Source organism: Mercenaria mercenaria, chromosome 11 (assembly GCF_021730395.1).
Source record: "Mercenaria mercenaria strain notata chromosome 11, MADL_Memer_1, whole genome shotgun sequence".
Classification (NCBI taxonomy): domain Eukaryota; kingdom Metazoa; phylum Mollusca; class Bivalvia; order Venerida; family Veneridae; genus Mercenaria; species Mercenaria mercenaria.
The window spans coordinates 72,595,147-72,617,239 of NC_069371.1; the positions used below are offsets into that span (position 1 = coordinate 72,595,147).

General features: G+C 34.1%; 1 protein-coding gene across 1 annotated transcript; it reads right to left on the minus strand.

Moving 5' to 3' along the window:
* Window positions 1-4,209: 4,209 nt before the first annotated feature.
* Window positions 4,210-16,000, minus strand: LOC128546661 (heat shock 70 kDa protein 12A-like). Its single transcript, XM_053517708.1, has 7 exons — window positions 15,729-16,000; window positions 10,034-10,117; window positions 9,426-9,764; window positions 8,962-9,186; window positions 8,257-8,437; window positions 6,834-7,646; window positions 4,210-6,432 (listed from the first exon to the last, which is right to left on the minus strand). The coding sequence occupies exons 2-7, from the start codon at window positions 10,088-10,090 to the stop codon at window positions 5,921-5,923; spliced, it is 2,127 nt and encodes a 708-aa protein (XP_053373683.1). The 5' UTR covers window positions 10,091-10,117; window positions 15,729-16,000; the 3' UTR covers window positions 4,210-5,920.
* Window positions 16,001-22,093: the final 6,093 nt, after the last annotated feature.

Consider the following 22,093-nt stretch of genomic DNA (forward strand, 5'->3'; position numbering starts at 1 on the left):
CCAGACAGCTGCATTGTTGGGCATTTCGTTGGGAAGTATTCGTGAAATTCTGAACAAACACTTGAAATTATCGAAGGTGTAAGCAAAGTGGATGACCAAGGAGCAAAATGCAAAAAGCTCAAAGGGTTCGATGTTGAAAAAATACCTAGAAATACACACAAGTAGCTTAGAGGAGGTTTAATGAACTTCTCATAGGGGATTTTTTATTCTCTTTTTTTCATAACACAGCGAAGAACAGTTTTTTATCCTAGCACTGTTATATTTCGATAACTCACTACGTGTGATAGGTAGATTTTTTTACGTGCTACATTGCCAGTGCCAACATTTCCAATTACATTCAATGTAGTTTAGATGCAAATCGCGATTACTTATAGTGCAGCGAAATGCGATTAATAAAGATGAATGAAATTTGCATTTCAAACGGAAATGTCAAGTTTTACCTAAATGAGATAAATAGTTGTCTAGCTTTGGTAATGTATTATTGATATGCATGTTTCAATTGCATGTTTCAATTGTTTATAAATACTTTATTTTCTAAGTTACTAGCTACCCCTGTGTCTGTAAGGAACGAGTTTCTAAATAAGCTTAACTTTCTACTCAATCCTTGATTTGTTTATAAATGTATGTTTGCTGTATATTTGCTGAAAATAAATATTGTTAAAACAACAAATGTTCCCAGGATGTTTGGATTCTTCAAGAACATTGACAAAAGTCGATCTAATATCTCTTGTCCTGAAAGGTGGGGTCTATTGGCTGTGTCTGGATACACTAAAGTACATGTGGTGTATGTTATTATGAAAGTTACGGTACCGTCTTACTATTGATCTTAAATTGAATTTAGGCTTTTCGCAATATGCCGTGCGTGTATGAACTATGCAGTATTATTTTATTGGTTACCTGTTTTTACTGGTTGATCTACAGTTTGTGCCCATGTTCGCACCGCTAATCCCACACAAACAGACAGGTCGATTATCGCTATATTTCTTGGACACTGGTAATTAATATACTGCAGAATGTCATTCACATAAATATGTAACAACCCGACTCATTTACATAACTATTTCACTGTTTAAACAACATTTTCTGAAATATATGTACCGATAATATAGACGCACAGTACAACCTACCTTAGCAACCCCCTGTATTGAGCAGCCAATTGCCTAACGCAGACAGCTAACTTCACAATGTGACATTTTTCAATTTCAATTTTTAAACAGCCTCTACTTTTCAGCAGACAGCTTGCGTCGCTCCCTTGACTGCTAGCTGCTTACATATGACTAAATAGCATTCATCTATATTCACCTCTAAGCTGTTTACCACATTACCAAGGAATGTTCCTACCATAACCACGTAAGTCCCTCTAACAGCAGGATAAATATAATGATTAACAGCGCCGAAAATTTACTATAAATTTCTTATGCAGTGTAGAGTATACCAACAGAATTAAGAACCTTTCTGCTGGCAATCTGATCATATAATCTACACCTAGATTTACACAAAAACACTCGTAACTACAATGTAGTAATCTACATGTACGACATAATCATGTATCCATTTTTTGACATTTTAAAAATACTATACACAGATTATTCAAAAGGATGACCATAACAACAATACTAACTGGCTTATTTGATTTTTCATTAAATGGTTTGCTGAAAGAGAATGCTAGCGAAATATGCTGGTAAACCTTGTAACACTCTAGTTTAAGTTGTTATTTCACTGCTTAAGCTTAGTAAATGTACTAAAATGTACTTAGTAATTGTTTGAACAAAAGTTTCACCATCATTTTTCAAGCTATTGCATTATATACTTGACGTCATTGAAAAGTTACCACTTAATATATACCTCTTTACTTGTTTATACATTATCGACGTCACTTTTTCATGGCCTGTGCGCGGTCTATTACTCATAGACCCTGTTTGATCATGTCTCCTAACCCATTTCATGACTGTCAGGTGAGAACAGCACATACGACGTGCAATTTCACGACATGAAAGTTCGGCGTCAACCATGCCAATGGCCCGATGGCGTTGATCGTGCCTTAAACGTGGCATTCTTAGCAAGGATATTCTGGATATTTTAACGTATTCCATTTAGTCTGTCGACTAACTTTCAAGTGCGATGAATGATTTGCAATAGAATTTTCGTACATGTCTACATTGCTGGAGAAAGTCATTTTGCACGTGCAGCGCGTGCCTCAAATGGAGTTAATCGAATTTGACAAATCTTTACACCAGTGACGTCTCAGCTGCGTCATAAATGTAGTCGTGTTATGCTTTTAACACAGTCCAGTGCGATTTTTAAAATACGAGGGCCATTAGGGTGGTAACTTTTCAGTGACGCTGAGTATATTAAAAAGATGCGCCTTATATGTCTAAATAAGTTTCAACGCGACCTCATGCAATTTTGCAAACACAGTGCAAGCGTAAGCGTTTTAACACCACCAGCAATATTGGACAGTTAGGCCTTCATAATATATATGTGTATTCGGGTTTAACGTCTTTTCAACATTTTTTCAGTCAATAAAGACGACAGTATAATTAATATATATATAGGTGTATTATCATGATGAATGACTATATACACGAACTCTTTTATAAGAACAGTCGTAGAATTTGTTACGTACACTTACTTTAATAATGACATATTGGTTAATAGTCCGCTTTTAAGAAATTATTAACAAATACATTCATAAAGATTTTGATATCACTAAGTATTTCTCTTACATTTTGAGAAAAAAATCAAACAACAGAAATCATATACAAAAGGCTTGTGTCATATGAAAATTGAACAGCATATACATTTTTAAAGCATTGTATACATTGTAAAACATGTGTCTATTACCCCATAAAACTGTAGGGTCCTCCGTGGTCAAGTGGTTATGTTCGCTGACTTCAAACCTCTTGCTTCTCATGTGGGTTCGAGCCTCACTCTGAATTCTTTATGCGAGAGAACCATCACGCTAAGTTGGCTTACAGAAGGTCAGTTGTTTTACCCAGGTGCCCTCTAGTGATGACATAATGCATAAAGGCACACCTCGCGTCTTCCTCCACCCTCAAAGCTGGAAAGTCGCCATATGACTCATAATTGTGTCGTTGAGCCGTTAATATCGAAACGAAAACTATAAAACTGTTTTCAGTCTGCATACGAGTGTTTTTGTCGTTTCCTTCAGTATGATTTGTTCAACTACAATCCAGTTGTGATCTTAAACATACCCTTCCGCAATGTGTGTCTCGGCTACCCGACCAAGTGACTCCACTTGAGGAATTTAGACTACGTTGCGCATAGCAATTTAAATGATTGAAGACGATGGGCGTAAAATGCCGTACTTGAGTAGCGTTTTCGAATTCAACCTGTCAATTTCCTTTGCTAAGCTGTTTATTGATTAATAAACTCTGTCGCGATGATTTGTCAATAAAATGTTTTCAATTATATAGTCGATTTCTTTTGCTAAAGTTATTTAAAATAATGCAGATGTTCTGTTTACTTCTTGCTGTAGGGGATAAGCTAGAGACTTACCATAAACCCTCTCTTTAATCAAGGAAAACAACCTGTTCATACAATATAAATTGTTGAGTGAACCCCGTTTGTTAGTCATGTCATATCCGTGTTATTTCAGTACAATGGAAAAGTTATATACGGTATAACTTATACATGATACAGCGTGAATCTAATAGTACTCAATATGATTTGTCTGCCAAGAAAGGGTTAAATCGCAATAAGAAACATTTTAAATCTGGTAAATAATACTTAACTGTAGAATTAATCAACTATAACAATTTCCTACTGTCATTTATATACTGCATACAAAAGCATCTAATAGTTTAGTCTAACACAGTTTCTATATTGGTTACACATGCTAGTTTTCAGCTGGGACTAAAATTAAAATCCCCAACAAGTGCCTTGTTTTAGGTTGTGATGCCAATTGTGTCGAAACCCGGGATCTTACGGAGTCAAATGTTCGATTCGAGGACTATAAACTGTTTGTCCAGAGGGTCTTTGCACTTTTGCATAGGTTCTGCATAATCATAAATGCTCAGGATGATCGGCACCATTGACTTAATTAATTTAATAGGATTAATTTTAAAGCCATTTCCGGCTTTATTTCAATTTTCTTTGAAACGCAGTGATGCAGTAATTAATGTAAGTGATACCACACCTCTTTGGTTATCAGAAAACTCAGCATACGTCTTAAATGAACACACAAAATAAGTTTACTTTAATGAATTTATCCTTTCATACAAAACACACATTTATAACTATAAAATTTAAATACATTTATCAATAAATGTGCATTACTCAATATGCCACTTGAATTACATACACAAACTATGTTAACTATGGAGTCCAATGGACGAAACATGTTAGTTTCGAAGTAAAAAGTATATTTCTGGAGTAAGTTCTTCGCTTTATCTATTTCATACACAAACTATGGAATTTCATTCAATCCTATTCGAAGATTCTGCAATCTGCTTTCGACTCTGTCCCGAATAAAATTCACATAATATCTAATAGTTGTTAAAATAAAACTCTTGAAATTCTAGTTTATTCTCAAGCTAAAATACAACTCCACAGTTGCTTAAATCTCTTTAAACAAACGTTAAGTGCATTACTTACAAATACAAAACATGATACATATTGAGCTATACCTGTCATTGAGACATCACGAGAACTCTTTGCCATCTTAACATTCTCACAAATATGCAAAACCTTTCTCATGAAAAAATATCATAAAAAATACCCAGATACACAAACATAAACTAGAGGAAACACAACATATTATCAGTACATTTCAAATTACAAAAGGTGTCTTCTTTTCAAGTATTTAAATCAAGTGCCAAAGAAATGACACAAAAATGATACAATTTTAATCTTATGCATTGAATGATATGAGAAAAGGTTTCTATATGAACACGAGCTTCTATAAATTTCACTTTCAACCATGCCATAAATGAATCTCATATTCGGATTAGTGTCATCCAACCATATATTACCTTGTTTCTTTTGATTAACTTCGGCCATGAATATCGAATATCTGTTTTAAGTCGTGACACCGTTAAAGGGTAAATAAATAAATCAGCTTTTCAATGATAAAAGGTTAATTTGATTTTCAGTCGCAAAAAAAAGCGATTAGATGACGTGGACGTAATTTAAAATAAAAACTTTCACGTGGTTGCATCGAACCTTGTATGTCCAGTATGTCCGGTATATTTTGGCGGACTTTCCAATACAAAACACATCCCGATCATGTTTGAGAGTGTGAATCAGACCTAATGAATGAATAAGTAAATATAAAAATATTAGAATTAAATTGCAAAAATTGCAATAATGAAATAAATTCAATATATGGATGATGCATTCGTTTCTTTGTGGTTGTTTCAACGACCAGATTCATCTGCTGTAAGTGTAAAGAATTCATTTAATAGAACATCCATCAAAACACGCTCAAAATCTTGAAACGAACTATACTCTCTGGACAGTTCAAGCACGTGACTTGTGGTATGTGCTACAGGAAGCTTTGACCTGCCTCCAGATGTGTTGAAAGTAATGTTGATTTTCTGTGGCATACAAGGTGATCCTGTGATCCAGATCAGAAATTGTCGCAGTTGTTTCTTGCTCATATCGCTGATAATGTTGCTGAGATAATTGATGATGATTTTCTCCTCTGTACTAAAGCCAGCTTCGTCAAACATATCTTCAATCATCTGAACAACTCTTTAAGTTGTGGGTTTTATCATTTCATACTCTGCTCTCACACTATCAGTGTCAAGAACATCGAAGAAGTGCTTTAAAGCAAAATCAGAAATACCTCGTCTCATCAGTGCAACATAAATATGTGAAGAGTCGATGATTTCTGCATATGCAATGTTTAAAAGGTCTTCTCTAAACGTTTTTGGTGTCGGATTCACTGAAATCTTGTTCACACTAAAAATCTGGCGAGACGCTTTTTCCTGTTTTCTGACCAAATATGATCCTTTAGACTCTTCAACAAAAGTGTACTTTCTCTTTTCGGGACGAACAGTAAGTAATCGTTCAATACTAAATCAGCATCAACATCTTGGTCAGGGTGAGCTAAAGCTAGCACTAAACTTCGACATAGAATGGGAGGAAAGTGACCAAGTATACACAGCGTATGTTCAAGAATTTTACCAAGAATAGGAAATACACGTCTGGCCTCTGCTCTTTTGGCAACAGGTACAAGCGGGATAGTAGCATTTTCTCCCCGAAACCATACACTGCAAATCTTTTCCCAGAACAGTCCGAACATTTCTTTTGTCTTATCGCTGTCCCCTTCGTCAGCAAAACACGCCTTCAATGGTCTCGACACATCTATGTCTCCGTAAGCTGTGATAACATCAGTAGTAATATAATTTCTTCTGACTGAAATTTCTTGTGGCCTTCCCTGCAATCTCTGTGACAAAGATTTCAGACCTGCGTGAAAGAGGAAGAAATAGTTCGATAAAAATAAAATTTAGCACAATGTCAATTTAAGGGGAGATTCAGATCGAAAGGATGACGAACAAATGATTATAGATATTTTATCTAATCAATACAAATAGACGTATGTGCTCAGTTTTCATGGTTTTTTTTTTGACGATGCACGCCAGGTTACGATATAAACTGAAAATTACTATTAGATATAACATTCCACTTTGCATTTTAAAGTCTACTCAGTTCTACCATGGACCAAGTATAATATCAAGATTTTAATAGAATATTCTTGGTTGATTCATTTGCCAAATACATTCTTAATTTGCCAAAATAATAATGTCTTTCTTTTGACCGAGTTTGTGTATAAACAAAATGTTTCATTATGTATCTGATACATTTACCTGTTCGAATTTTCGAAGACCGTGTTATTGTTTTATCTTCTATGAAGTCGCTCGAAATGGACATCTCGGATACGCTTCGCACAAAATCACTTGCGATTGCTTGGTCATCTTTTTCGCAATCACTTGCTTTCGATTGATCATCTTCTCTCATCACTATGGTATTTCTTCCGTTTGGTACACGATCTATCGTTAAAGGAGGAATATGTCCAAGCATTACAGAACCCGCGGCAGTTGCACATGCAGGTTTGCTTGGAATGAAAATGTCGAAGTTATCAAATTCTTTTATCAAAGCTTCTTGGACTATTTTTACACCAGAATATCCTCCAACGAACAATAAACAAATGTTTTTGTCACATGAGTACTTCTCAAACACATCTTTTAGTTGCTTGACTAGCGTCAGACAATATTCTGCTACGAGTCCTTTCATAAGAGCTGCAGACAACCTCAACTTATTTCTAACAACACTAATCTCACCAGCATAAGGAGACTTACCAAGGGCAGTCTTAAAACTATCCTCTGATTCTAGGTCAATCAAAATAAGTTCAGGTAGTGTGACTGTGATTACACTTTTAAGATGTGAAGACTCGTGTGTCAGTCTTTCATTGAAGTTTTTGTGTAATTTCCTGTACCCATGTCTACTATCTTCTTCAGTACGGAACCTATGATATGCTTCATTTCCGACGATGTCTATTAACACATTGTCAAGTGCCTCTTGTATACTGTTACCACCAAGCCCAACAAAACAAACTTTATGCTGTTCTGTAACATTTCCACTGAGGCCTTTCTGAAGAACTGTGATATCTAGCGATTTTCCTGTAATTTTCACAATAAACTGAAGGTAATATGAGCGTAAAAAATCTATAAGTCATTACTCGCAATTGTTAAATTCTACTGATATTTAAATGTTGTCATTTAAATGTAAAGATGCATTAACTGATTGCATTTCATATTGCACATGTAAATGATGGTGAAAGAACAGTCTCTAATGTTGTCAGAACTGGTTGTCCGGCCCTTTTGCTCTTTGATTATTTATGTAGAAATTGTTATTGTAATAAGTATATGTAAACGAACAATGAAATATGATTTAAATCAAGTGATGTCGGACGTAGCTGCCTACTTATTTTCTTGTTTCACATTCAGGGCGTTTTTATGATCTTTTGCAGCTTTATAATGTTTCCTTTCCATGCATTTGACACATTTCAAGCTTACCTTTTTTATGTGTAAATTAATAAGCAAACTGCCGGTTACGGTGTAAATAAGTGCTCCTCGAGCCATACCAATATTATTCATGTTAATTTACTTACACAGTGTATGGTGTTTTGATAGTATCAATCAGGTATGTTTAACATGAAACTGTTTCTATTCAAAAATGAAAACATACCATTGTCTATACTTATTTTAATCGAACAACTGGATGACATACCTCCAATATCTGTTATCATATATTGTCTTCCATTTTGAAACATATCCGCTTTTGAACTAGTTAATCCACTTGGACGATGAATGGTACAGTCCTCTTGTTCATACTTGTGTGTGATTGTACAATACTCCAAAGCGGAAACTGGCTCGATGGAAATATAGAGTTTATTCTTGGCAATTCCAGACTGCAGAACGAAATATGAAATATATTAGTTTGTATTTATTCTAATTCATGACCTTTTACTTGGATGTTTAGCCGCATGGACAGAATGTATGTCATATAACCGGGGGTGGGGATTGAACCTCTATATGCAGTCCGTCTGGGCATACCATGTGATGCTTTAAGCACTGGTATTCGCAATATGGGTAAATTGACCTCAAGGGGATGGGTGCGGTCATGACTGTTTGTTAAAATAAGGCTGTTATTATTATTATTGCCATTATAAATATTGATATTGTTGTTGTTGTTGTTGTTATTATTATTACTATATACAACGCCATTGAATATGCCATTGTATAAAATAGGCGTTTAATCAATTTATTCCGTTTCAGTTTCAGTTTCAGTCATATATTGCGACTTATCAGCAATGATTATTTAAATAACACAGCCTAGTTTCTTTAAAGCGCAATACGTTTTATATAGTTTGCTAGATTTGTTTATTTAACCATTCAACGATATTTATCTGAGTAGACTTAAATTTAAATCTACCTGTATTGCTGCTGTTTCTATCAAAGTGACTGCTCGGTCCGTAAATACAGCAGGGACAGAAATAACCCAGTAGATATCCCCAGGTCGTATGCCCGTGTTTTTTCTGTTTTGCTCAGCTTGTAAATGGTCTTTAACTCGGTTTATAATTGCTTGATATACTTCGACTGCAGGTATTTGTTTTCCTAATTCATCTTTAACATGTACATTTTGTATGTCTTTGGCTGTCTGAAAATCAATTTATATGATTAAATAATACGCGCTTATAATAAAGTGGGCCAGTTTGTATTGCAACATTAGTCAGAAATTAACCACGGACTGAACAAATATAGGATTGTTTTAATGTTGTTTCAAGCAGCTTGCTTATGGAGGTGTGCTCATTGTACATAAGCATAATATATGAAATATAATCTAATGATTAAACTTTAAAAGAAAAGCTGTCAGGTTGTAAATACGTTTCAGCCTACCAGTTTGTGATAGAAAGGAAGTTTTATATCTCTGAAAAGATGTCCCTGGCGATGTTCCATATACTTGTCGAGTGCATCATACCCAAAACTGTCAAACACTTTGTTGTCGTCCATTAATATCATAGTTGGATTATCTATAGATAATTCTGTTGAACAAAGATCAGACAACATCCATATGTCTGTAGGGTCCTTGCGATACTGTGATCGAAATGAGAATGCGTATCTGGTGTACGTATTGCCAATATCAATGCTTGCAACAAGAATAGGATCATGGAATTGTCCTTTTTTACTTGTATGACTTTCAGAGGTTACGTCTGGCTCCATATACAACATCCTAGACTATAAATATAAGTACAAAGAGAATAATAGTATTATCGTACCATTAGCTAAAGATGTCAGAATGGTGAGTTTTACGAGATTTAAGATTAAACATAAGCTCTTGCTTGAATCTAAATTGTCTTAGTTATTTCATGCAACACTGTGCCAATTTTTGCAACGTTACTGATATCACAAACTGTATTGAACAGCGACAGCCGAAGCTGGTAACATATTCAATTTCCCTTTAGCTTTTGAAGGTGTAATTTATATAGAATTGTATTTATACTCACCGTCATCTTTTCTTTTCTTTCTGCTTGTATGAATCTACAGTCCAGTTTTGTTCCCATCACTGCGTCTGGAGACACTTCCCTCCACTTCATAGTGAGCATAAGAAAGATAAAATTAATTTTCCAACATAAAATGTATAAGAAAAAACCACAGTAATCACAACATAAATTATGAGAAACTTATTCCCACAACCTACACTTATATATACACGGCTACTAAACACTAGCGCCACCACCAAAAAGTGGTGATTATAAAAGTAGCTATGGACATTTCCGTGGTGCAGTATCACCACGTTCAAACTTCAGATGTTTACATCATGTACATTATGCCTAATATATCTAATGATAAAATTTATTTTAAAAAATTACAGAAAGTAGTGCGTGTAAGAACGCTTTTAATACACAATGACTGTAATTTCATTAAAATATTATAAAAATTGAGGTGTCAAGAGTTCTACTCCTGTTTCGCACAATTGTACATTTTGATATTTGTTTGTATTTGAGCTGTAATTTGTTGCATAGACACACTGTAAGAACATTATCACGCATGCAAATGGTCTACAAATGTATGATGCTTACACAGGCAAACATTATCAGTAAAGAAATTTCCCTAAAAACAAATATCCCAGTAATTTCTAAAAGTGGTGACGCTATCGCATCAGTGATGATGCTATACAGTAGTGGTGGCGCTGTGACTAAGGTATGCGTTTTCTGTTCAATTGCGGCTAACAACTCACACGTCTATCTTGTTTAAGAATAGTTTTATTTCTCATATTACCAACATATATTCCCAATCAATAAAACACAGAAAGGACAACATTTCGTAGCTAACCATTTCCGAGATAAAAGAGTCCACCACATAATATCATTTAATCATTTTATTACAATTAGAAACAACATGTATACATGTGACATCAGCATGTGAAATTTTCATTGCCGCTCCTCTGAAGATAAAAACTCAATTTTTACAGTTTCATTTTCAAATATTTTCAGAACATTTCTTAACACTTTTGAAATGGGTTTCTCTTTGGTAAAAAGAAATGATTCAATAAATCGCCTTATTAATAACAGAGTCTTCACGTGCACCAAACTGAGTGTCACATTCCTCCATTTCGCTAATATTTTCCAGTACTTCTCTATATTCATTGTCATCCTTAGAATCATCTAATATGTTTTTTTATATGAAAGTGACTGACTTGTCAAACATTTTGTTTTATTTGGAATGGTGTTTTTTTTTAGTTATATATCTCTTTGGTGAGATGTATTTATTCAATTAACTAATTAAAATATTAACTTGATATTAAAACTTACAATCGTATGTCGCGTCCGAATGCTCACTCCCATCCATAGCAATTATAACTTTTCTTATTTTGTCTGTCATTTTTGTTTACTATAAAACACTAAAGAATTGAACTGACAAAAGTAATGAAGTAAACCACGTTATATATAGATCAAGGTCAGTGTTAGGGACAACGCACCCAAGCGATCGTTATCCAATTTTTAAAGTTCAGTTCGTTATCAACTGTTGATTTTTGTACCATTTCAAGGATATCCAAACAAGAATGTTTACCTCTATGAACTTGATGTGGACTTTTTTTGAAGTATGATTTTGATCTTCCCAAGCTAAGGTCTGCATATTGTCTTTAGTTTAGTATCAGTGTGGCGATTTTTAGCGACCTTTCAGTGTAAAGTAGTTGCGTATTTATGAGATACACCTATGTATCGAATGCATGTACGAGTTATCGAGCGAAAATATAGTCCGACTATAGAGCGCACTGTCATACGAGTGCATATTTCTCGAAGCATTTCTATTATAAACAATGTTATTTTATATATGAGCTGCACCATGAGAAAACCAACATAATGCATTAGTTTGGAATTGCATTTGGAATGGTGTTTCAGTTTTATAACCTTTTTTGATAGGTGAAGAAATTAGGCCCTTTTGAATGACGGTATATATTTTGGAGTAGTATGTGTTCTTGTTGTAGAACTTGCCTTCAGTTGGATTATTGTGTTGATTTGAAAAAAAGCCTTCGGAGAAAAAGGCTTGGCAAGATATTGTTCTTGTTTGCGTTGTTAGGAGTGGTCCACTTTTCCCATTTCGCTTGGGGCTTCCCGTCTACAACTGATAAACAGTGCCTGCATGATACTTGAATATATGAAAGAAAGGACGGAGGGAGTTGATGTTTTGCCTTGCAGTTTTCTTATTCGTGCATTTTAAAGTTACGCTCTTGTTGCTCTGACTTCAGACAAGTTTTTGAGTACATTGGTGTAAGTATACCTTAGATTTACTTTAATTTTATGTTTTACTTTATTAATCTGTTATTTTTGCGCTAATGTTACAGCCTTCCTCAGCAGGGATTTTATTTACATTGTGTTGTCTAACTTGTTGAAAATAGGGTAAGTGCGAGATTGGCATGCCCTAAACGCGTTTAAACCCCCAGTTTCCTATTTATAGGTTACTGACCGTTCCAAGGCGGTGCCCCTATTTTCAAATGGTTTTCTGTCTGTCTTGTATTGTCTGTTGCGTATGTTTTCTTCTTTGTTGTAAGCGTTTTTTCCTCCTCCTCACTCCCCCTGTTGCCCCCCTCCTTTCCCCTTGCATTTGCGCAACCTTTTGCATCCCCTCCTCCTTTACTTTGAGTTAGTTTTCGTGGCTCTCCTTTATTTTGGCTGCCAGAATCCTAAGGCGGTACACGATTGTTTTTTTCCTGCTTATATGGGTGCGTTTGTGTGCTTGTGAGTCTAAAACTGTTTTCTTGTATCTTACTTGTTTGAGTTGTTAGGAGGGATCCACTTTTCCCTTTTCGCATGAGACTTCCCATCTGCAACTGATAAATAGTATCTGCATGATACTTGAATATATAAAAGACCGGACGGAGGGAGTTGCTTTTCGCCTTGCAGTTTTCTTAGTCGTGCCCTTAAAAGTTAGGCTCCTCGTGCTCTGACTTCAGACAAGTTTTTGAGTACATTGGTGTAAATATACCTTAGATTTACTTTAATTTTATGTTTTACTTTATTAATCTGTTATTTTTGCGCTAATGTTACAGCCTTCCTCAGCAGGGATTTTATTTACATTGTGTTGTCTAACTTGTTGAAAATAGGTTAAGTGCGAGGTTGGCATGCCCTAAACGCGTTTAAACCCCCCAGTTTCCTTTATATAGGTTACTGACCGTTCCAAGGCGGTGCCCCTATTTTCAAATGGTTTTCTGTCTGTCTTGTATTGTCTGTTGCGTATGTTTTCTTCTTTGTTGTAAGCGTTTTTTCCTCCTCCTCACTCCCCCTGTTGCCCCCCTCCTTTCCCCTTGCATTTGCGCAACCTTTTGCATCCCCTCCTCCTTTACTTTGAGTTAGTTTTCGTGGCTCCCCTTTATTTTGGCTGCCAGAATCCTAAGGCGGTACACGATTGTTTTTTCCTGCTTATATGGGTGCGTTTGTATGCTTGTGAGTCTAAAACTGTTTACTTGTTCGTTTTTCAATGTTATTTAGTTGGGTGTGGCTGTGTGTTTATCTTTGGTACATGCGTGTCTGCGCTATTGTGGTTTACGTTGTAGTGGGACTGTTATTAAGGAACGTAGCATTCCCTTTGCATCCTTGTTCTACTATCCCCTTCAAATTCCTTCCCCCCACCCCCATTTTGCCCCTTACCAGTCCCTCCCCCCTCCCCCTCAATCTATATTTGGCATAAATTAATATGTACTTGTTAGATGTTTGAAGCAACCCGTCTGTAATATTTTTCCATTGCAGCTTCTTTTTGTTGTTTTGTTGTGGGCCTACTTTGCAAATGCGTGGCTCTGAGGCTGTGTTTTTTGGTGCTCTGTGCTTCCGAGAAATCTACCCTTACCTATTATCTTTTATAATGTGATTAAAAGATAAGCCGTTCAATCATTATTTACACACATGCTTCTCTTAATTCTAAAATAACTTAAGACATTATGTTTAAAAAGGTAAATGACAATCCCTGTAATCATACCTTACTTTTCATGAATAAAACTAATTATTTGTAGCCAGAGACGTTCAAACGCTAACCGTCCGCCACAGCGCCACCACTACTGTATAGCGCTTTCACTGATGCGAAAGCACCACCACTTTTAAAAATGCTGGTGTATTTCTTTTACGGGAGATTTTTCATAATACTTATGTATGTCTGTGTGAGTATCATACACATTTAAACCATTTACATGCGCGATAATGTTTTACTCACCTGTTTACATTTTGAAACCGGTGATAGCTGCAGCACGGAAATGTCGATAGCTCTTTTCCTTATCACCACATTTTGGTGGCGGCACTAGGGTTTAGTAGCCGTGATATAGAAGATAGAACTATGTATACAAGGCAGAACCATGCATGCAGAAATGTTGCATAATATGTAACACGTACAATTGAAAATTACGACTGATATGTTTTATTATCTGAATCTGAGATGTTCAGTTTTCTGTTTAAAAAGCATTCATGCGCTTTATTGTCTGATTCCCCTTGATTCAGATTTTACAGCCGAAGAAATCAGTGAACAACCAGGGGGTAAGTCAGACGATAAAACACAAGAAGGTCTTGCTTTTTTATTCTAGCATGCTCATTGAAATATTGTGATAAAAATGCTAAACTTCATACATCCGACGGGCATCATGCAGTATTCTGACGTCAAAATCAAAGTCATGATATCCTCACTGCTCCGAACGTCAACCGTTAATTCTACTCTATGATGCTCTACTATATAATGCTTAATGAGAAAAATGATTGCACCAACACTTTGTTATGTGTAAAAAAGGCATAAAAACGTAAAAGCTATGTGACCTATGCACTGAAAAACAACATACGAGTACATCTGCGTCAATGTTTTGATATAGCACCGAGTTATTCGAAATTAATTACATACCACGACCATTTTCGACGAGCGGTAATATCAGAAAAAAATATGTTTAAACGTGAATTAGAACCAAATCAATAATTGAAAATATGAGCAATTACTTCACAATATATACGCATAAATACAATTAACATTCACATTATAAATGGCAATTGCCACTTATTACCATAATATGCGTGCGTGCTTGCTTGTTTAACAAATGAATGTTGTGTATAACATTTAATTTAAACTATTGCTCTTCAACATTGCTGACTCGACTTTCCAGATTTTATTTGAATGTTAACATTAAACATTGGAAAGACAGTTTAACAAGTTTGCACAGGACGTATTGATTATTTACTAGTTGTTAATAGCGATCAAGATATAAATAAACACAACAAATACTTAGAATCTATAATTACACTTCTGTTAAAGATTTTATCTGCGTATTTGTACCTTTCATGTTTAAACAAGTTATTTGAACCTGAATATAATTATGTACATATACTATTTAATGCTACATGAATTGATATAGAAATTAAAAATATCACAATTACCTGGCCCCGCCCGCTTAGCTAGGTAAGAGCGTTGGTCTACGGATTGCGGGGTCGCGAGTTCGATCCTCGGGCGGGGCGTATGTTCTCCGTGACTATTTGATAAACGACATTGTGTCTGAAATCATTAGTCCTCCACCTCTGATTCATGTGAGGAAGTTGGCAGTTACTTGCGGAGAACAGGTTTGTACTGGTACAGAATCCAGGAACACTGGCTAGGTTAACTGTCCGCCGTTATATGATTCAAAATACTGTTGAAAAACGGCGTAAAACCCAAAACAAACAAACAAACAATTACCTGGGAATACAAGTTCAGCTGCAGGCTCAATTTGTAAAACTTGTTTTAGCGCCGCCATTTTGTTTACTTCCGTGTTTAATTCACATACGTATTTATCAGTCTGATCGTTAACCGAAAACAAACTACCTATTTATTAGCCTGATAATTAAAATGAAAACTCTGTTTCATTATGTCCATATAACAATTCATTTTTGATTTGAGTTAAAAAGACTTTAAGTACATAACATAGCCATAATAAATACCCGATCGATAGTTATACTTTGCAGAAGGGGTACTTGTTTATGCTCTGTTGAACACACCCGTCATATTGACATACATTTGTCATTCGTATTTTTTACTTAAGGTACTTTCGTAAATTGAAATTAGAAGGTCATGTGAAAAATCAGAATCCTGGAAACAGTTTTCGAAATGCAAGGACACAAAAATATATGATAAAAATTGAAAAGATATATCTGTAGGTAAACTTGCGAGCATGAAAGCTACGCTGAACCCTATCTCCACAGTGCTTTGGAAGAAAATGAATGAACATTTTTGGTGCAAAATTTTGGTATCGAATTGCTATAAAATATTTATTTTCAAATCAAAGAAATGCCAAAATAGTGCACACGAGCGTTACTTTTTCAAGAAAATGTCGTTAAACATTCTAATGCGCAAAACACGTGCACATTTTTTTCTAAAATATTTCGCCGCCATGTTTATTTCAAGGAATTAAATATATTATTGTTCTTTTACCTCATATTTCCTTACTGAAATATATATGTCTCCTTATTCATGGTAAGAAATATCCATTTTGTATAGTGTTGCACTGTCCGATCTCCTTAATCTGTTACCGATCCCTTACATTTAAAGAATAAACGCAATATGTAATGATAGTTTTCGCTTTACACACCACTCTTGGACAAGAAAGCCGTTTCACTTAAAATTTGTAAACATCCGCTGAAAAAATATTAATGAAAGATCGGAACTTTTTCTAAAATAAAGTTCAGTTTCAATCATTTTCAAAAACTGGAAATATCGCACATTGTATTGAATTTATAAATAAAACAAAAATCCCAAAAATAAACCATTTTAGAACTTTTCCGGGAACTATACGTTCCAGCCGAACAACGCATTTCAAGATGACACAAAACTGATTTCACTTTGTAAACAATGTCAAAGTTCACCCGATGGACATTGCTGAAAAGAGTAAAAGTGCTTACTTGTTTCAGTTTTACGTCTTGTAGAAAACAATCAACTTTCAACTTTAAATGCGTATATGTTCTATAATTATTCCAGTCATGGCCAACATTCCAATACATTGCCAGTAGTTTCGGCAAAAGTAGTCTCCCTCGAATATACACGGATCGCGGACCCGATAACGTTTATCGATAAACAGTTTTACTATAGGTTTGTATAGGAAAATATATTTCAAACATTAAAAACGTATTTTTATCGTTATTTAACAAAATTTTATAACCTCGTGAAGTAATCTTCATTTGTTGCCCTTTATTTCAATATATTTTTTATCGATGTGATACAAAAACTTATTGCTTCCATTTTTGTTTGAAGTTGATGACTATGGTTTCTATGTATTTGTATATAAAATTTTTGAAAAGATCGGTTATGTTGGGTTTTAAAAGGCTATAAAAACATTTTCTATCAAAATGACATTATTTTATAACCTCGTGAAGTATTCTCCATTGTCTGAACATTGTCTGGGTATTTTTTATTTTAAAATTGAGTAATGACAAATTGCTTCCATTTTAATTTGAAATTGAAGTAATCGCAATCTTGAGCACGCTTTTCACAAATATTTACTTGACGGTACGACGACACAAGGCAATGCTTATCAATGTGTTGCATATCTGTTTGAGCGATTTATTTATTTATTCATTTACATGTATTTATTATAACATATATAAATAACATGTACTTTATTTGGCATAAATGACATTATAAAATGACATTAATTGGTATATTATGATTAAAGGTAAAATTTTTTGAATTGGCAAACTTTAAGTCATATCTTTAATTGGATTTTTTTTCTTAAAAAGTCCGCATTAAATTAATTTAAAAAGGCAATTAGAATTAATTCTATGTAACTGCTTTACAAACTGTGTGCCGGTATATTACTATAAACTGTTTTATAATTGAAACATTTCGCGAAAATTTTGATATATATGTGCCTAAAATATTACATACAACCATGGCTTCTTTACATTCACTGATCACTGCGTGAACGTAAAAGTATAAATTACAAATTAAAGAATGATGGTCATGTTAACTGTGGTGATAAGTTGAATTATTTACCCGTGCATGCATTTCAGTAGAAGATGAAAAAAGGTGCACTTTACGAAACTTATTATTCAAGTTTAAAAGAAAAACAAGTATATATTTATCAAATACAGTAACCACTTTCACCGGTATATGACCTGTTTCATTATCATGATATTGGCAGATATTTTTTATGAAAACAAAGACATTTTTATAACTATATTAATTTTCAACATTCCATAAAGGAAAATTAATTCCTACTCCACAAATCTTCATGGTCCGATGGGGACCCCTGTTGTGCAAAATTGCCCATCAATTAGCTGCTATTACATAATCGCTGATAAGCAGCAGATAAGACGGGGGGTTTAGATTAGATTATCGTGGCGGACACCTCTTCGCAATTGTTTTATGGTCTTAGTGCGAATATTGTGAAACAGTGAAGTTTTATTGTAATACAATAATTTTTAATAGCAAATAGTTATTTTAGGTTAATTATAAAATGTAAGATAGTATATGTTTTAGACAATTATAAAATGTGTTTTTAACAAATGTATATATAATATAAATGTGCACAAAGATGACTGAAATGAAATGTTGAACTTATATAGTAGTGGATCTAGGCATTTAAAAACACACATAACACTAGAAATTGCCAAAATTTATATATGCGTTTAATTCAGTTTAGGTTGTGTTGTCCAGCTGTTCGAAACTATTCTGAAACAAACTGTTTAACTGTCACCTAAATTTCTTTTATAATTTTCTACATCCATCTAAAATTGTATGCAAAAAAAGTATAATTAGTAAAAAAAAGTACATCTGTGATCAATTTGCCGTTAGATAATTTAATAAATAAATATCTTGTTTTATCGTTTAAGCTATAAGAAGATATATATGACAGAACATCTCTTCTTTATGTCTCAGTTGATGGTTTTTATTACAGACATATTTTGGGGGTAATTAACGTAGCCTGGGGTGTTTAGCTTGTCTCCATCCGGTGTATTCGCAAAGGTCCATAAAACATCACGCGTAAAACATTTACAGTCAATATGCAGTAATTGTCAAAATCGAAATTTTCAGGGCGATAAATTTGAAAAAAAAAATATAAAAAAAAATAAAATAAAATAACACGAGAACATAATTTTACAACACTACGCTTGACAGCAAAAAGGGGAAAGCTTTCAAAAGGGAATTGAAAGAAAAGGAATTATTTTGTGTGATGCTTTATCCTTTACCACTAAAAAGTGGCATTTTTTATTTTTATATTATCGGCCCATGCATTCAACGAAACTTAAAACTTCACCCAGCATATACATGGCAGAAAATACACATTACGTACGCATGATGAACAAGTATTTTTACCGTAAAATCATACATTTTACTTATTGTTTGATATATAATTATTTATAACTCATGGAACAATGTCGGTATCTAGCAAAGTCCATGAAATACAATTAATTACAGTAGCTTAAAGATGTGTTATATTCTGCTTTAATTTTCATACTTCAATACTTATCATATCTAACCAAGACGCGTTGCTCAGAGCCGAGTTTACCTATATATGCCAAACAGCAGGTTTATCGATAATTTGGTGTAAAGGGAAACAACTACAACGGCGCACAAGGCAAAAAATCAATACCGACAGGAGTTGCGGTTCTCGTATATTTCACGCTCAAAGTTGGGGATGATCAAAAACCGTCCGATCTTTTCCGTGAGAAATAAAACGAAGCAATTTTAACTATTTGTTTACACTTCAACCATGTGAAATTAGAGGCATATACTATCGCGAGACTCCCGTGCATTTTGAACCTCGTGGTGAATAAACTGAATTTACTTTAAAGTATGGTGTCTCAGTTGAGCCAATTATTTGTTAATTTCAGAGAACATACATTAAAGAAGTGTTTATGAGATGGTGCATGTGTACGAATATTTCAAAGTCTACTTATTAAGAAATAATAAGTTCCCAAACATGGTTTATTGTAGAATAACCCGAGTTTTAAGTTCTTATGCTTAAGGCATCGCCACAGTCACAACTCAGTACCAGTTCATATTTTCAGGCCGAGTATTTTTCTCTTGAAACTTGCACTAAAGCCTTAACAGCTGGTCAAATTATCATCAACATAAGAAGCATATGATGATTTATAGTACATATGCCATTTGTAAAATGTTAGAGTCTCGTTTAGACCGAAAGTTTACCCCAAAATATTGAAATTTTATGTGCAGTCAAACTCCAATATAAAAAAAAATATTACAAAGACAAAATTTAGTTAATTTCATAGTACAATATGTATACTGCAAACTCTTATGGATTTTTGTCGAAATTGTTCCTGGTTATTGCATTAGACACAAAAAGACAACCCCGTGTAAATTTAATTTAAAATGTTGTTTGTACATGCATTACTGACCACAGGTAGCCAGGTAAATGAAATTATTCACGTTTTTCATCGTCTGCTAACTATTTTGTCTCCAGTTCCCGGTAGTTATTTTACCGCGTTTTCTGCTTGCAATTCACGATTTTCTCATGTTTTCAGTGCACTATATAAGTGATTGTTAATTGATATTCTTCACTCGAGGTTGAATATTTGACAGCATAACAAGTATTTTGATTATTTGTTTATTCCCTGCCACCCACCCTTGCAGACATTTCAAGTTTCTTAATAGTTATTGCTGATGGCTTGTAGCTGTATTCGAATATCAAAGGCAGTTTTGACTTTTTGACTGTGATTTAAACAAGAGTAATCTTTTAGTTCTAGAGAGATTCCTCAGGCCAGACATTATGTCTCCTTTATGTTCTGATAGAAAATAAGGTTCACAGTTACGTACCTTATATTTCAAGTGTCTTTAGACATGAACAGTTCCTTGATAATTATTACTGTTGAGTATTCATGTATTACTATAACTTTAAAGGCAGATATACATTTAACATTATATGAGAACATTTGAATTCTTTATGCCAGGTATCTACATTTAGAAAAGTAACATTCACATGTACGCATTTAATTCTATATCAATATATTTTATGCTGTTCTTTCCGATGCAATGTTATTCTTTCATTATCAAATGGAAATTGCCGTTATCCTCTTTTGAGTTAGTTTTCATTTTAATTTTGATTTGACCTTGAAAGAATGTTATGTTTTACACACTGCACATTTTTTCTTATTTTGTGGTTATTCAACGAAGCTGAGAGAGACCAGAATTGTCATCTTATATGCTGTTTAACTATTCTAGATAAGACGAGTTCAAGTTATTACATTTGGTTCATTCGGGACCTAATAGAAAGCACATTTTTACAGTTTAGATTTTCATGTACATCTGATTGTATGTTTGCCTTAAATTTTGATAGTATGTTTTCAGGCTGAGTGGTGTACAAAGATAAAGATAACCACATTTACCCAGCTTCTACTGGTCGATCATCAACACATCGCACAACATCGTACCGTCTGACATTTGCTAGACAAATATATTCGTATTTTTTGTACATTGGAATGCTGTCAAAAACTAAGACCTGTATCCTATATTTTTGTTTGTTGTTTTTGTAGTTAGGAACATGAAATTAGTGAATAATTGATTAACTTACGACATAGAGTGAGTAAACCTATACATCATCCTATAATATCACTTGTTTATATACATGTAAATTATGTGTGAACAGATAACACAACTTGGATAAATTGATGGTGTAGGTGTTTGGGATTTTTGTGTATAATTCAGTAATCAGGTAAAATTTCAAAATAATTTCTGAAGACTTTATTCTTCACAGTCTGCTTTACAACTGGCTGTAATTATCTTTGAAATGTATTGAATATATATTGAGTTTGACTGCACGTAAAATTGCAAAATTTTGTCATAGAAAAATATCGAATAAAGGCATAATACAGGTAGTGAAATGCACATCCTTTTACTTGCATATGTTCACATAGATATTTAAAACATAATTATGACAAATTTATTGACTTTATTGTTACCACTTAATCATCTTTTATTTTTATGAAAATTTGCATGTAAAATTTTGAGCCAAATGGCCGCCACTGTAGGCGATACCTTAAGAATATATCGCAAAGTCCGTAGGCCTGAGTGATATATTGTTTCGTATAAGAACGAAAAACTCGGGTTAT

Excerpts from the sequence above, each read along its gene's own strand:
- LOC128546661 (XM_053517708.1), bottom strand. The coding sequence starts at position 10,090 with ATGGGAACAAAACTGGACTGTAGATTCATACAAGCAGAAAGAAAAGAA. Across the intron at positions 9,187-9,425 it reads TTCCTTTCTATCACAAACTG|ACAGCCAAAGACATACAAAA; the intron begins GTAGGCTGAAAC and ends ATTGATTTTCAG. Across the intron at positions 7,647-8,256 it reads TATGATAACAGATATTGGAG|GAAAATCGCTAGATATCACA; the intron begins GTATGTCATCCA and ends TGAAAATTACAG.